Consider the following 16,743-nt stretch of genomic DNA (forward strand, 5'->3'; position numbering starts at 1 on the left):
TAAATTTCCTTTCATTCACGTGAGGGGAAACAACCCTGAGATGCTGAGTGAAACACAAACTTACAACAGCAGTCTATCAGCGGAGTCTCAGGCTTCAACAGAGTCCAGAGAACATACAACATGCACATATTCTATAAGCATAACCGCATGGATGCCATGTTGCCGGAGTAGAGCAGTTTCATTGAAAAACATTTGTATAGAGTAGACTGAAGTAAATGAGCACTGAGGGCACATGTAGATCTCAGATATATAAATATCTGATTTAAAAGGGTGGAGGGGGTGTTCTTAGTCCTTGAAGGCGTAACACATTTTCGAAGGGATAAAATAGTTAATGAAAGAGAGCCCCGCCTATGTCCAGTATCCGCCTTTCCTGAGATCACCTGCTTCTCTTTTGCTTACTACCGCCTTAAATTAAAAATACCCACATTTCATTAGACTGTCACTTTTTTTTTTTGGGGGGGGGGGGGGGGGGTGGACAGTTAAACCCTTTCAGGGAGATTTGTATCAAATTCAGAGTAGATTTAGGGAGCTTGCTGAGCACTCACGGTGCTTGCTCGTAATTCGGGGTGAATGTGTGGAGTGGTGTGCTCCATTATGGATCTCCAGGGAAGGGTTGTAGAAGGGGCCTCGCACCAGAAACAAACGTCTGCTAGAGATTGCAAGTTCCAAGTCCCTGTGGATGGGAGCTCTACATACTGCATAAAATGATGCATACTACCTCCAGATGCTTCCCTACTAAAGAGTTTCATGGCTTGTATGATAAGGTTTTCCAGTTTCCCAGAAGGTTGGGTGAATGTGACCAAGTTCTAATTACCACAAAGGGAGTGTTATTTATCACACCCAGCTAAATTAAATCGTTCACATTGTTAAATGGTGGAGTTTGTATAAAAAAAATAAATAAATAAAAAAAAATATATATATATATCTTGTTTAAAAAGAAAAATTTATTTTCATGCGACATGCTGCATTAATGTCATTAGGACTGGTTAAAATATAAACCTGTGGCTAAATGCCTCTTCCACTCCATCCCAAAAAGACTGCCAATTTTAGAAGTAGAGGCGTTGGCATAAGTGTCTGCTGCATAGCTTGTAAAGTCTGTGCATTCCAGCTGTATCAATTTTTTTGTACTTAGCTTTGCGTAGTCCTCTTGTGAACTTGACAATCATGAAAGTCCAATGGATGAGCTTCATCGTTTTTTTCTTGCTGTGTCTCACTGAATGGGGGTTGGGTGACTAGTGTAATCTCCTATTCGGATGAAAATAGATTCCGCCTCCTCAACCCAGATTGTTGTGACTGGGGGTGGGGGTAGCAGTAATTAATAAACCTCTGTATCGTATCCACACAAACCAGTAATCAAGCTAGCCATTCCATGTCCTGTCTTAAATTGCTACTGAAGTCCTTTCAACCAGAATCACCCTGAATCTCTGGTTACTTCACAATTATTCCAGGCCTTGACTGGCTGGAGCAGGCCAGCTCTACGCTCCAAAAGGCATTGTAGGTCAATGTTTGCTCTCCAGCCCAGTTGTCCGAGACAGCCAGGTTGGAGAGTTTTGAATTGTGCATGCCAGTTTGGCCATTGCAAGGTAGCCAGCCAAACCAACATGCGCACTTAAAACTTAAGTGGGCACTCTTCACTGCTGCCAATCATTGGTAGCAGTGGTGCACTGTCCCCACCCTCGCACTCTGTTTGCTGGCGGAAAGCATCGAAAATAAAATGGTAATAAAATTGTTTTATTACCATTTCCATTTTGACGCTTTCTCCACAGCAGTATTGGGGGTGAGGAAAGATTGATGCTCCTCCGCTCCCACAGAGGAACCGCTGCTGCTCATATTTCCAGCTCTACCAATCACTACTGTACCTCATCTCATAAAACTTTGCTGTCACTGCAGTAGAGGTTTCGGTGTTTCCCCCCTGCGCCCAACAGGATGCAGAGAAAAAGCCTGGCTCCTTTCCTTTGAGTGCTGAAATCAAGGCACCTCTTCTCATCATTGTGGCCTCCGATGTAACCAAGAAACCAGCTACTCTCACCAGAACTCCATCACTGTCCGGAACTCACACAGAAGTTAGTGAACTTGCCTTCCATGTGCAGCAACCGTTTCTACAATTCTTGCATGCATGTACCTCCAGTCTCCTTTATTCTAGACTCTTCGGAGGTCCAGGTCGGTAGTGTTCACAAAAATTGGTGAAAGAAGCCTGGAAGTAGATCCAAACACTCACCCATTCTAGTTCCTCCCTTTGCGTGGTTGATTTCAGAAAACGTTTCTTGCTGAGCTATCTTGCTACATCTCCCACAGACTCCCTTTGAAGCTAGGAGACCTTGTGAACCAGCGACTGCCACCTCAGCATGGTTGCTTGCTTCCAAACACCCATGCTGCCAAAGAACCAGAGTTCCTATATAAAGTTCATGTATTCACCATCCTTTCCCAAGTAGGTGAGGGGTGTATTTAAATAAGTGTATCTCTTTAACATGTGAAGCTTTGACATTAATAGGGCACATTATAGCACTGCACTGAGAAGTACTTATTAGATGTGATAGTTTTGTACAACTGGCAGTCTGAACTCACATCTTTAGTAATGAAGGGGGAAAACTATGTTTTGTAGAAATAAAATATTTGCCTAATATCACAGTTTATCCAGGCTTTCTGGTTTCACTTTGAACAAACCAGCTTTGCTTATGTTAAGGCTTTGTTTTTAACCTCTTAGTGCATGTTTTTGTAGTTTTTAAATCTAACTCCACTTCGACCCGAAGGCCGAGGACTTACAGGAGCACCAGTTACATTACACAAGGTCACATGCATGATTTAAAGACACAGGGGGAATAAGAGATTTATCCAAAATCACAGTGTACTGAGGTGACACTGAGACTCCAACCTGCTTCCTCAGTTCTGCAGTCGGCAGCTCTGACCGTAACACCACTTCCTGGGTAGAGGGAGGGAGAGTGGCAGGCAGAAGCCACTATAATGCTTAGATTGTTATTGGTTTGAGGTTGCAACAACACTTCAAGCTGAGCCACAGCCAGGCTTCAGACTCGAGCTTTCAGTGGCTCGCACATCCCCAGCTCTAGCCTTAGTGCCCTATTTATTTCTACATCAGGACCTGTTGATACCCGCCCTTTCAGACAGTTATATCTGCCTACTGATGGAGCAGAGTCCTACCAGCATCACCCATTCATCAACAGCTTGCTGTATGTGCTGGAGAAGGTCTTCCTGTTCAAGTCTGCTACAGCTACACTACTCATCACTCATGATCCCCACTAAGAAACTGAGGGTAGAGATCCTGCCTGGCATAATTGCCAAGTTGTTCCATCTTGAAAGAGCTTTAATCCTTACCCCAGCAGAAAGTGCCAATCCACCCTTACGGACAACCTTCACTGCTGTCCGATACTCCTCACGTCCAGGGAGCTGCAAGCCAACTGCCAGATTTCCCTCAAATGGCTCGCTGCAAGCACCCAGACGCTACATAATGTGTTCTAGGCACCCACATATATCAAACATGCGTGTAGTGCTCTCTCAAAATATTTGTCCAGTAGAAGACATCACTCAAGTGGCAGACAGTGTGTTACTCCTTGTGCCTATTGTTTCATAAGATGCATAGAACCTGACTAGAAGTGGGCAGTTAATTGCGATGTTTGCACGTGGCTCGCATTTACAAATGGTTCGATGTTTATTACACATAGTATTTAAGAGCTGAGATAAACTTTGGCTAGGCAAACCACCTGGAATTTAACAAGAGGAGAAAGCTCAATATTCACTGGCACATGCAGATTTCCATGCTGCAAGAACCGAGCTGTGCATGTTGTTCCCCAAAACGTCAGCAAAGGTGATAACTATTGTATTATATAAATGCTGAACACCTCTGTGTTGGATTTTAACAGATGCTATAATTAGAGCATCCAGCACTGGCCACTTGTAACAGGCCCATAGTCACTAGATTTATCCAATTTGTGCAGGGTCAGAAGTCTACATTTAAGGATAGAAGACTTTAAATAAAAAGACAAATAAAAACAAATTTAAAAAAACTGTCTCCTTTAATGCTTACACTAAAAGAGCTAGTACTCTTAAGAAGTAAGTAACTGATTAGACATTCATGTTCATGGATTAGCAATAACTGCCCCTGGTAGGTATCCTCAAACATTTCTATAAAGCTGGGGTCTTGGACCACTTGGTCACTGCTACCAAGGCTGAGCTGTCACAGCCATGAAGTCTAATGTTAGCATTCATAATTCTAGCATGCAGAATAACCTGTGAGAGATCTTGAAGGAGACAGCTGACTTTCAAAATCTGGAGGATGAACTGGCATTACTAAGTCTAGCATTTACAGCAGCATGCATGGAAGCAGTGGTCAGTCTTCTTCTGGATCTTGTAGTGTACTGGGAGGCACAGGAGCTAGCATCAAATTTACAATTTCCTGAAGCCCATCTGGCCACACAAAAAGGACTAGGATTCAATATTTGAGTTTAGTGGGTTTATTGCAAATTAGTCATCAATCCAATATAAGTGCATATCAGAATCAAATTGTAAAGGTACAAAATCAGAACCAGCAAGCTGAAACGCCTGAATAAATTCAATTGCATAAGGCATATAGGGATTATAGTCACAGCAATACAGAATCTAGGAAATACGAGTTGATATTCTCTAAAATAATTCAGGTTGCTCCTTCTCAACAGAAACAGAATTAACTACATTCTATTGACCTTTAGATTAGAAGGGATAAGGTCTCAAGGGTCTCGGGACAGAGCACCGCAGGTGTCAGCATACAAAACCTTCAGCAGAAGTCTTCAGAAAAAGGAAGCAGTGTTAACCTATCGCTATACACTGAGGGCAAAGGGTCTGTACCTCTCCAAGTCTAAAAGAATCTGCCGTAACTCTAACAAGGTGAACACTAACTCATGATGGAAAAGTTCCATGCACAACCATATCTTTATTCATGTCATCCATTGATTTCAATTATTTCTCGTTCTGACAGAGCAACTTGCAAAATGGAGCAATTCTCCCATCCCACGGAACACAAATGACCAGGTTCACCTTGAGTCTCTTCACACCAGATATGATACAAATAGGAGGCTTCTTATGTTTATTAAATCATCCAGTGCTTGCCAAATGTTTCCTTCCCAGGCCTGTCTATCACTATTACATAATACCCCATTATTTAGCTAATGAATACCAAATGAGCACTGCACAGAAAGAAACATGCGGAACAGGGCAAAATACATTTCACGTTAAAATGGAAGGCCTACTCTGGCTAGCTTAATAAATCATGGTTATTGTGCACCTTTTAATGCTCAAATATAACTGCAAGCATTGTATCAGAATGAATACAAAACACAAGTAAGAGTAAATGATTACATGTGCAATGTGTTTTCAATAATGGTAATACATCAGAATATATGTATAAATGTGAATGAGAACTACAAATCATTGTGGTAATGTCAAACATTAAAACACACACACACACATATATACTGTAATTGTATTTATATAGCGCTTCCTACTCCTGAGGAGGCGTCAAAGCGCTTTTTGGTGAGTTGCATCCTACTCCGGAACCCAAGAGGAATTTGTGGTGGATTAGTAAAGAGAAATAAGAGTACAGTATTAGTAGGAGTTCATTTGAGCGAAGGATATTAGAGTTTGTTAGTTGGATTGACTAAGAGTAATGAAGGGATAGAGGAGGGAAGAATCCAGAAGCCTTAATTGGGAGTTTATACTAATAGGATAAGGCTTGGGGTGAGAAAATTCGTACTTACTATTGTCAGTGTTGTAATACTGACCACATCACACCAGATTACATTAGTGGCCCCCGTAAGCAGTATTAACAGCAGTGGTCCCCTCAGTACATCGGGTGTGGCTGACAGCAATAATGTGAAAAAAAAAAAAAAAAAAAAAAAAAAGGCTCTGTCCATGTGGCTATATGTTTAAAAATAAGCACAGCTGCAATGTCGCTGGTAACAATACTAATAAGTCTCTGCAGTGCCTTATGATTTATCACTCAAATATTAGCTTTAATTATATTTTAGAAAGACAACCATTTTTCTCCAAACATCAGCTTCTCAGTTCTGGAAATACACTTTTCTGTCTCAAATGCACAATTTTCAGTTTTGGTATATATTTATTTTACCAGGGACATTTATGTACTTTAATATGCTGGACTGCACACAAGAGAGGTACTTACAGGTAGCTGGAGATTTAAATTTAGCTGACGAGCTACTCATTGGAGATGCCTGGATTAAATCATAAGAAATCTGCACCTCAATTCAGATATTCATACCACCAGCCTGAAAAGATCCCCAAGCCCCCAGCACACCACCTTTAAAAGTGTATTGCACACTTCCACTCAAGGGAAGAGCTCTTCACCCAAGCAGACGTCTTGCATCCGACTCAGACCGATCTTGTTAACCCTACCAAGGTCATACCTCGATATCCACCCCAATACCAGAACAAACCCCGCCTCAACCCCCAACCATCTCCCCGCCTTCTGCAATCCAGCGTAGATATTTTCCACTCCTAGTCAGGAAAAAAAATCTAATTTGCTACACACTAGGCAAATGTAAGAACGCCATACTCTGCCACTGTTTTTACAGTTATGTCTCTTGAGTACATAAGAATTAATTATTATATGTGACACGTATTTTGTTTAATTTTGATACAATATTTTTTTTACCCACCTACTAGGCAGATAGCCGGGTGTTTTATCCGTAGGTGCTTTGGGAAAATTTGTGTCCGTCTCCTGGCAAGGTGGAAAGCTCGTTACCTTAAGGCCGTAATATCACATTCTAATGCCTACAGTAAATGAACCTTCAGTAATACGGTTTGATGCTGCACTTCATTGGCAATGTTAAGTCACACAGAATATATGATGTTGATTACAAATTGTGTTACGTTTGTAACGTAGGGGTAAAGACAAAATTACGTTTCACATCATTCCGGTTACCTACTGCAGAGTGAAAACTGAGCAGACGCTATGGATTCGAACCACTATAGGTTACACTATAGTTACTGCAGCAGATGAATTAGTCTGTAAGTAATAAAGGTTTTCAGACTAGAAGCTTGTTTAATCCTTAGCCTGTCTGCAGATTTCACAGACTAATGCAAAACTGAGAACTGGCAGAAGGCCTTGCGTTGTCTGTGTGTTTCTCAGTGGTTTACAGCACAAACCCGCCCAGGGAAAACGGCGCTTTATAAGCGCTGCAGAAAACATCATACAAGTTGAAATTCAATTTTATATTTTTTAAACCCTAGGGTGCCCAGGACGAGCTGGTCTCACCCTCGGCACAGGAGGACGAGACCAGCTCGTCCTGCTATGGGCCCCCGGGGGGAGCTCTTGCGCTCCCCCAGATGGCCAAGCACCCCCTCCCCCAGGCAGAGATGGAAGGGGAAAATCGCTTCCCCTTCAACCCCCGCCCCACCCCGAACCCCGCATTGCGTCAGATGACGTCAGCGCACTTTCGCACGCTGACCTCATCGCCGATCGAAGAAGAAATGCAAAAGCATTTCTCCTCCGATCACGTGGAGGGGCAGAGAGGCATGAAAGGAGAGGAAAGGCTTTTCCTCTCCTTTCATGTCTCTGAGCATTTCTGCTGCCCGACTGCGATGCGATCGGGCAGCAGAAATGCCCACTACACACCAGGGATTTTTTTGTTTGTTATGTATTTCAATAAGGGGAGTGGCCCCTTGGGCAAGGGCCGCTCCCCAGGGGGGCTACTTATTTCTAGGCCATTTCTGTCCCCCCTGGGGGAAGATCGGGGGGGGGGGCAGAAAACTGCTAGACACCAGGGATAATTTTTTTTTGTTTATTTTTATTTTATTTTATTATGTTTGGGGAGCGACCCCTTAGGCAATATAATTAGGCCGATATGCACCCGGGGGGGCAGAAATCACAAGACACAAGGGAATTTTTTTTTTTTTGTATATACTAACGCATAAGGGGAGCGGCCCCTTAGGCAAGGGTGACTCCCCAGGGGGGGGGAAAATATTTTTAGGCCTTTTCTGCCCCCCCGGAGGCAGATCGGCCCAATATAATTAGGCGGATCAGCCCCTGGGGGGCAGAAACCTCTAGACACCCGGGATTTTTTTTTTTTTTTTTTTTAATATACTTTATGTATGGGGAGCGACCTCTTAGACAAGGGTCGTTCCCCTGGGGGGCAAGTTGTATTTAGGCCATTTCTGCCCCCTCCTTTGGGGGCAGATCGGCCTATTTTTGTTAGGCCAATCTGCCCCCAAAGGGGGCAGAAACCACTAGACACCATGGATTGGTGTGTGTGTGTATATGTGTGTTTTGTTTGGGGGGCAGCCCCTGGGGCAAGGGTCGCTCCCCATGGGGGCACATTACTGTTGGCCGTAACTGCCCCTGTTGGGGGCAGATTGGCCTATTTTTGGAAGGCCCATAAGCCACCAGAGAAGATTTTTTTTTCCAAAATAAGAGGTTAGGGGTATGGCCATACCCCCACCCCAAATAAATGGGGCAAAGTTGTTCCACTCACCAGTGGGCAATTACCCCGATCCACACCCCAGGGGGACAGAAAGTCCACTAGATGCCATGGAATAAAAAAAAAAAAAAAAAAAAAAAAAAGAAGGAAGAAGAATAGTGGAGTGGTGGTTACCAACCAGTATGGGCTTGGTTGTGCCCCCACCCGAACTGAAGGGGCTAACAGTCCTTCAGTTCTCCCCTGCACACTAAAACATCTTATCCCATGGCAAACAAGAGGACATTTGAGTATTTGGGGTTTTTGTTTTACATTTGGGCCATGAGAGCTTGGTATGGTGGGGGCTGCACTTTGGGACTCTGCCATGTAGAAAAATCCACAAGACCTAGACACATCTGAAAACTAAACATCTAGTTGATTCCAGGATGGTGTGCTTCACATGCACCCCGCACCATTTCCTTACCTACAATGCCCTGCAAACCTTCAACTTTGCTGGAAAGCACACATTTTTGTGATGGAACCTTCCGGAATCTGCAGGAATCCACAAAATTCCTAACATCCAGCATTGTCTCATCTATACCGTTAAAATTTCTGCTGCACTTGTCAGCCTAAAAATATTTTTTTTCAAACTGCCCTTTTGGACCCACTTTGGTTCCCCCTCCGTTTCAACGTGTTTTTGGCTCTTCCCTGTCACAAACACTTGGCCCACCTACACAAGTGAGGTATCATTTTTACAGGGAGACTGAGGGGAACGTTGGGTGGTAGGACATTTGTCCCGGTGCGGTGATCCCACACAGAAATGTGGAAACATTTGATTTTTAAGCTAAATTTGAGGTTTGCTGAGGATTCTGGGTAAGAAAACATTGGAGGATCCACGCAAGTCACACCTCCCTGGACTCCCTCAAGTGTCTAGTTTTCAGAAATGTCTGGGTTTGGTAGGTTTCCCTAGATGGCTGCTGAGCCCAGGACCAGAAACGCAGGTGCCCCCCGAAAAAACAGGTAGTTTTCTATTTGATAATTTTAATGTGTCCAGATAGTGTTTTGGGGCATTTCCTGTTACGAGCACAAGGCCTACCCACACAAGTGAGGTACCATTTTTATCCGGAGACTTGGGGGAACGCTGGGTGGAAGGAAATGTGTGGCTCCTCTCAGATTCCAGAACTTTCTGTCACCGAAATGTGAGGAAAAAGTGTTTTTGGGCCACATTTTGAGGTTTACAAAAGGATTCTGGTTAACAGAACCTGGTGAGAGCCCCATAAGTCACCCCGTCTTGGATTACCCTAGGCCTCTAGTTTTAAAAAATGCACAGGTTTGGTAGGTTTCCCTAGGTGCCGGCTGAGCTAGAGGCCAAAATCCACAGCCAGGCACTTTGCAAAAAACACCCCTGTTTTCTTTGGGAAATTGTGATGTGTCCACGTTGTGTTTTGGGGCATTTCTTGTCACCGGTGATAGGCCTACCCACACAAGTGAGGTACCATTTTTAATCGTGAGACTTGGGGGAACATAGAATAGCCAAACAAGTGTTTGCCCCTTGTCTTCCTCTACATTTTTTCCTTCCAAATATAAGACAGTGTGTAAAAATGACATCTATTTGAGAAATGCCCTGTAATTCACATGCTAGTATGGGCACCCCAGAATTCAGAGATGTGCAAATAACCCCTGCTCCTCCACACCTTATCTTGTGTTCATTTTGGAAATACAAAGGTTTTCTTGATAACTATTTTTCACTCTTTATATTTCAGCAAATGAATTACTGTATACCAGGTATAGAATGAAAACCCACTGCAAGGTGCAGCTCATTTATTGGCTCTGGGTACCTAGGGTTCTTGATGAACCTACAAGCCCCAACCAGAAGAGTCCAGCAGACATAACAGTATATTTCTTTCAAAAATCTGGCATTGCAGGAAAAAGTTACAGAGTAAAACGTAGAGAAAAATGGCTGTTTTTTTTTCACCTCAATTTCAGTATTTTTTATTTCAGTTGTTATTTTCTGTAGGAAACCCTTGTAGGATCTATACAAATTACCCATTGCTGAATTCAGAATTTTGTCTACTTTTCAGAAATGTTTAGGTTTCCGGGATCTTCACTGTATTTTGGCTAATTTCTTGGTCTCCTTCAGGGGAACCCACAAAGTCTGGGTACCTCTAGAATCCCTAGGATGTTGGAAAAAAGGATGCAGATTTGGCGTGGGCAGCTTTTGTAGACAAAAAGTTACAAGGGCCTGATAGTGCACCAGAGCCTTGATAAGGAAACTTACAAGGAGACACGCCTAGTTCGATGGACCTTTGGACCACGTTCGGGGACTTGAAGTACGAGGTATCTTTTTGGCATCACGAAATCAATAAATCAATAATCCAATCAATATGCACAGGAACTAAACAAATAATGAATTACAATTTATAAGAATCAATAGTCGAACACACCATGACCTTCAGTCACAAATAACCACAACAAGCTAGTTAAGTGTTAGGATATTTATTTCCCTATTAGTTACAATCTAAAGTCATTTCCGTTAATCTCATTAGCAATTCATCTCATTAGTAACTTCCCAGATTTATATTAGAACACGATTAAACAATACATAGAGAATATTCATTCAGCATTAACAAGAAGCAGCTTAGCAAAGTCTCAGTAGTGCATGATTCAACAAAGCAAGAACTCAGTCATTTGTCTATTTGCGTCAAATATTTGTGAACACCTTAACTAACCTCAGATTGGCATTAGCATGTTGGGCTTCATGCAAAACAATTTAGCAAACGCAAATTTGGAAAACATCTAACTACGGACTCTATCAAAATAGCAGTTGATACCTAGAAAGAAAAGGCAAGCAGACAATTTCAAATTTCGTCATCAGAGAGTTACCGGTCCAACGAATCAGCAGTGTCATTTTTCGTCCTCAGGACATCAGTCGATTCACCATCAGCAGAGTTAAGACAGGGCAAAATCTCTATATGGCATAGCTAAGGACTAAAGGCTCTTCACTCTTATGGAGGAGAAGTAAGTATCAGTAAGGACTTAGAAAAGGATGGTTGAAGTATCAGGAAAATGGCAAAGTCTCGAAAGAATAATGGCAAGGTATGACTTAAAGTGGAATGTCCGAGTAATGGCTAATAATAATGGCTATGAATACAATGTGCGGCACACCTAACAACACAATTAATTGTACATATAAGAACTACATAAGTAATCTTGAGGAAATCAAATTGTCCATTTTTAATACACGTTTGAAACGTCCAGTTCAATTCACAGATCCAAATAATTTCTTCAAATGTTCCAAAACACCTCCATGAAAGTACAACTCAAGCCAACACGTGTTTCGTCATGGGCAATTCTTGTTCAAATCCCGAACGACTTCTTCAGGGCTCCTGACTGATAGGATTGACCATTTTTGTAAGTCATCTATAGTATTCATCGAAATAGTCTGGTATGTAAGTTGCAGACCGAACTCCTTTAGTTTCGAGACCAAATCCTAATAGGTAAGGTTTTCCATATCCCACACGTAATCGACCAAAAATTTGACGAATATTTGGTGTATGATTATATAACGCACTTCCAGATCATATTATAGTAGAATCGAACTTTCGCATATTTCGAAGAAACGCGGATTTGGTCTCGGAACTAAAGGAGTTCGGTCTGCAACTTACATACCAGACTATTTCGATGAATACTATAGATGACTTACAAAGATGGTCAATCCTATCAGTCAGGAGCCCTGAAGAAGTCGTTCGGGATTTGAACAAGAATTTCCCATGACGAAACACGTGTTGGCTTGAGTTGTACTTTCATGGAGGTGTTTTGGAACATTTGAAGAAATTATTTGGATCTGTGAATTGAACTGGACGTTTCAAACGTGTATTAAAAATGGACAATTTGATTTCCTCAAGATTACTTATGTAGTTCTTATATGTACAATTAATTGTGTTGTTAGGTGTGCCGCACATTGTATTCATGTATGTGTGGTTTTGCTTAAACCTGTAAGGGATGGGTGTGTTCCCTTGTGCTGGCACCCTTTTCTTCTTTTTTCTCTTTTAATGTTTGAATCATTTTTGTGCCATTTATGATCCTGAGAGCCTGCACAACCCTAACTTCTCACCCCATTAGCATATTAATAATAATGGCTAGCAAATGTCTGATTTCTCCCTGGGTCATGCGGTTATATCAAACATGTCGAACTAACTCTTAATTCCCCATTGGATAATATTTGGTGCATCATTATCTCTGTCCAATAATTTCCCATTCGCTTCTCTAGAACTTTCCACAGAACACAGTTCTCATGTCGTTGATTGGCCCATGTTATTGACGTCTTCATCAGTTGGAATGTCAGGTAAGAAAAGTTACACTTTATGCTCCAGTCAGTAGCTCTATTGTTTTCTCCTACTCCAGGCAGCCTTGCACCTGTTACGAATTACACTGTTGCATTCAGCAAGAATGTCTCCTTGAGCAAGTCAGTTCACATGAGAAAGAATTTACTACGGCTACACACATCTAGCTTCTGGAAAAGTACAGCTTCGTGTCCTTCAGGAAAACAGCACATTGCACGTTAGAAAAATACAGTTTAATATGAGACCAGGCAGCTAGGCCCAGACCCTCGCTAAACTAAGGCCTAGTAATTTAGTTAACGAACCGCTAATACATGACTCTAATTATAATATGCTAATACAAGTTCAAAACATTATTGCATAAAATTCAGAATTATCCAGCTTTCATTAGTTTTCCTATACATTGATAGCCACTCCCAGTGGGTACATTTCAAGCGCGTACGTTATTATTCTATGTTAACTAATTTTCTATGCAGCTTCATTACACAATATATTGCAAGCTTCTCATGTTAATGTTGCTTTTGGAAAACACACTCCAACAGGCCAAAGCGCGCCCTGCCCCAAATATCCAAAAAAAGGCCTGGTACCTGAGGGTGAAAAGGCCTGGCAGGGAGGGGTTAAGGAACGATTTAAGTGTTTTGCCCAGAATCACAGGATGTTGGGATGACGCCGGACTCGAACTTGGTTCCCCTATCCCTAAATAGGTAACTCTGGCCGCCAGACCACATCACCTCCGATTATATATTCAAAGGACTATAGAACTTCGGGGTGTTCAGAGCCATCATGTGACTGGAGTGCCTGACTGAGCTGCGGTTCTGTGCTGAAATTACGGGCAAATGCTGTCCGTTGACAAATCAGTAATGGACAAGGGGCGTTAGGTTGAATTTAGGGACTGTCCGTGTATTTTAAGGACAGGTGGTCACTTTAGTTCTATGGACTGGAGTGCGCGGATCTCTCAAGTTCCACCTGTCCATGCGTGACATGGGTCTGCCAGCGCGTGCGTTTCTTTGCATGCTGGGGCTGTAGTCCTCTTATCACATTGCGAAAGACAGACTACAAGTCCAAGTATACAAACATAAACCTGGGTTAAATGTACTACTCGAACACAGAAATAAGAATTGAGAAATCTGCTCGTGACGGTTCTGCCCTTCAGTTAGCAATTCTTAGGGCATAGCACGGAGTAGCTAACATTCAAGAGTTGCATTTGTTCCAATGCATAGGACAGCCTAAAGCAACTTATTGTGCTATATGTACCAACCCGCTCTCATTTGTTAGGGGTCACCCCATCCACCCCGCTGACAAACAAAATAAGTCCACGAACTTCAATGAGGCCAACCTGTTCTCAAATCTTTAACACTCTCCAAAAAGTTGTTTATTCTCCATGCACCTTAGTTGGATCGCCCTCTTAACGTGCGACTTCTACCTACATCTGCAGTCTACATGTTGACAGGTATGTGTTATTGGTATCCTATCGAGCTTTTCATACCTCTGGGTTCACTTAAAGTCCCGCTCAGAGAAATCATAAGCGTTTCAATGCAAACGAATAGAAAACGCTGCAATACTAACCGAATACTCCAGTTCTGATGCACATTGCAAAGAAGCACCCTTCTGTTCCCTTCAAACAAGACTCGAAGTACTGGCAAAGGGTGGATGAAGGTGAAGGGCTCTTCCAGCCTCCGTAGCACTCACCTGTCTCTGCTCTTCATTAAGTCCATTTACTATGTCATCCACAGGGACGCCGGCTCCGGCGCAGCCCCGCGAGCACTGCACCAGCGCCCCCCGGTTCCATGGGGTCTTCAGAACGCCGGACACAGCTTTCCGTAAAAGTGTCGCCATTGCTGCGGTAGTTCTCAAGGCTCAGCTCTCAGCCAGTGACCGCAAGGCATTTAGAAAGCGAACCAATCATCGTCTGACTCTGCAAAGGAACTTGAGACAGTCGAGCACCAGTCATATTCAGCGACGGGGTGGGAGAGGCTCTATTAGCCAATCAGCTTTAGGCTTCACTTGGCAGCATGTGATTGTTGGGATAAACGTGAGACGTTGTTGCAAACGATGGGTTATATATGGGTGATTACAAAATTACAACAAAAAGAAACTGGAAACATTGCAACAGACGCCCGAAAGACGGCGAGCATCTTGCGTTTTTATTGCAATGTATAGAGATCTGAAGTGTATACAGGCCTCTTCTTATGGGCTTTAAGTGGGAACAAAACGTGGGGTGGGGGATCCTTCGAAGGCGTATGGCCTATATCATTAGGTGCATGGTTAAACACATAAACTACATTTCTGTGGTTGCACCCGACCAGGTGCGAAGCTTGGTCAGTAAGATTGGAGGAGTGTGAGCCTCAGATGTTCAAACAATCGCGCTGTCATATAATGTTGAAATACATTATACATAGGGTGACCAGATTTTGAGGAGCAAAAACCGGGACAGGTCAGACATAAAAGAAGGACTAAAGACTACTCTCACTTATATATCTGGCCTGTCCATGTTTTTTTGCGAAGCTTTGTGAATGTGTGCATATACCCACACATTTACACACTGCATATATATAATTAGCTATGTTTTTGACCCACCACCCTGCCCCCACCCACCTCTCTCTGCTCCGCACCCCATCTCTCTGCTGGGAGCAGACAGGGGACTGTGTTGCCTGACAGTAACAGATAAATTACCTTAATTATTTAATACCTTGTAGGTGTCTGTTAAAGGAGAGCATACCTTTAACTTGTGCTTCCCTAGATGTCCTGACCTTTGTCCCAAAAACCGGGACATTTATTTAATGATCTGACCTTTGTCCCAAAAACAGGCACATTTATTTCAAATTAAGAGAAGCGGCGGGACACTGGGACAATCCTCTAAAAACCGGGACTGTCTGGGGAAATCCAGGACGTCTGGTCACCCTAATTATACAACAAGCAGGGCGTACAAGAGGGCCTTAGGGGCAGCCTAAAGGGAGAGGAATGCAGATCGTAGGGGCACTACGTGAGAGAAAGCACATTATTTTGTAAAATAACTAGCATTTTTTAATTCTTCCCAGAGTAAGAGAGAGTGTGCATTTTTGTTTGTGTGTGTAAAATTCCTGGTGAAATCCGACAGACACAGCACCATACCAGACTAAAGCCCCTGTATCCAACTATTTATCAAAATATACATTTGTTAGGGAGGTGTAATACCCCACCCCACCTTGAAGCTATGGCCCTAAGCCGACTGTATTTTGTTTTTTTACTGAACTTTCGTTTATTGCAGCCAGATACATAATCCAACAACTGACATCCACCTAAAACCAATCTGGACTATTGGTCTGGTCAATGGTTGTTAGCTGTTTCAGGTAAATAAGTAACAACAAGGATTTTGTTGTAAATAATAATATTGAACATGTTTACATTTTGAGATTAACATCATCTCCCTGCAAGCTAATGTCACTATTGCTTTAGTAATCTTCACTACTCCCTAAACACTCTTCATCACATAGCACCACAATGGAGATTTCTTCTTGAAAATAACGTTACATAATTCAAACCTAATGCCATTTACTGATTAAAAAAAAAAAAAACCACAATCTTAACAACCCTAAACAGAAGCAGGACCGAGAATGCAGCCCCAAAGTGGTCTGTGAATACCTACGTTTTTAGTTTAGAACGAGAAATGAAGGTGGCTGATAATGCCCACGTTGCTGTCAAATGTCAATAAATGTCTCATACTGAGATTCTCACATAGTTAACCCATGAGGCTGCCGGGTCCCTATCAGAATGATCTTGGATACCAGGAGATAGCTGAACACTCATCTGATCCTATGCTAGGGAAATGGGTACCCTAATTCATCACCGGAGGGCATCAGTGGAGGCATTATCTATACTGTTGACTATACCAAGAAGAGAGGAAGACAGCATCATTGTCTCAGGAGCAGTGGTTGAAGTGGATGGGATCTAATGGGAAGAGCATTCCCAATCTTTTTTACCTGCACAGTTAATGCTGAACTTCGTGTGCCTCTGGCTGAAAGGGA

General features: G+C 42.6%; 1 protein-coding gene across 1 annotated transcript in view; it reads right to left on the minus strand.

Moving 5' to 3' along the window:
- Positions 1-14,653, minus strand: part of IVD (isovaleryl-CoA dehydrogenase) — a 162,206-nt gene extending 147,553 nt beyond the window's left edge. Inside the window, exon 1 of the mRNA XM_069208585.1 lies at positions 14,429-14,653. Within this exon, the coding sequence (XP_069064686.1) occupies positions 14,429-14,575 (147 nt within the window). The 5' untranslated portion in view covers positions 14,576-14,653. The remainder of the gene's footprint in view (positions 1-14,428) is intronic.
- Between the last annotated feature and the right edge of the window lie 2,090 nt (positions 14,654-16,743).

The sequence above is a fragment of the Pleurodeles waltl genome, chromosome 9, assembly GCF_031143425.1.
Source record: "Pleurodeles waltl isolate 20211129_DDA chromosome 9, aPleWal1.hap1.20221129, whole genome shotgun sequence".
Lineage (NCBI taxonomy): Eukaryota > Metazoa > Chordata > Amphibia > Caudata > Salamandridae > Pleurodeles > Pleurodeles waltl.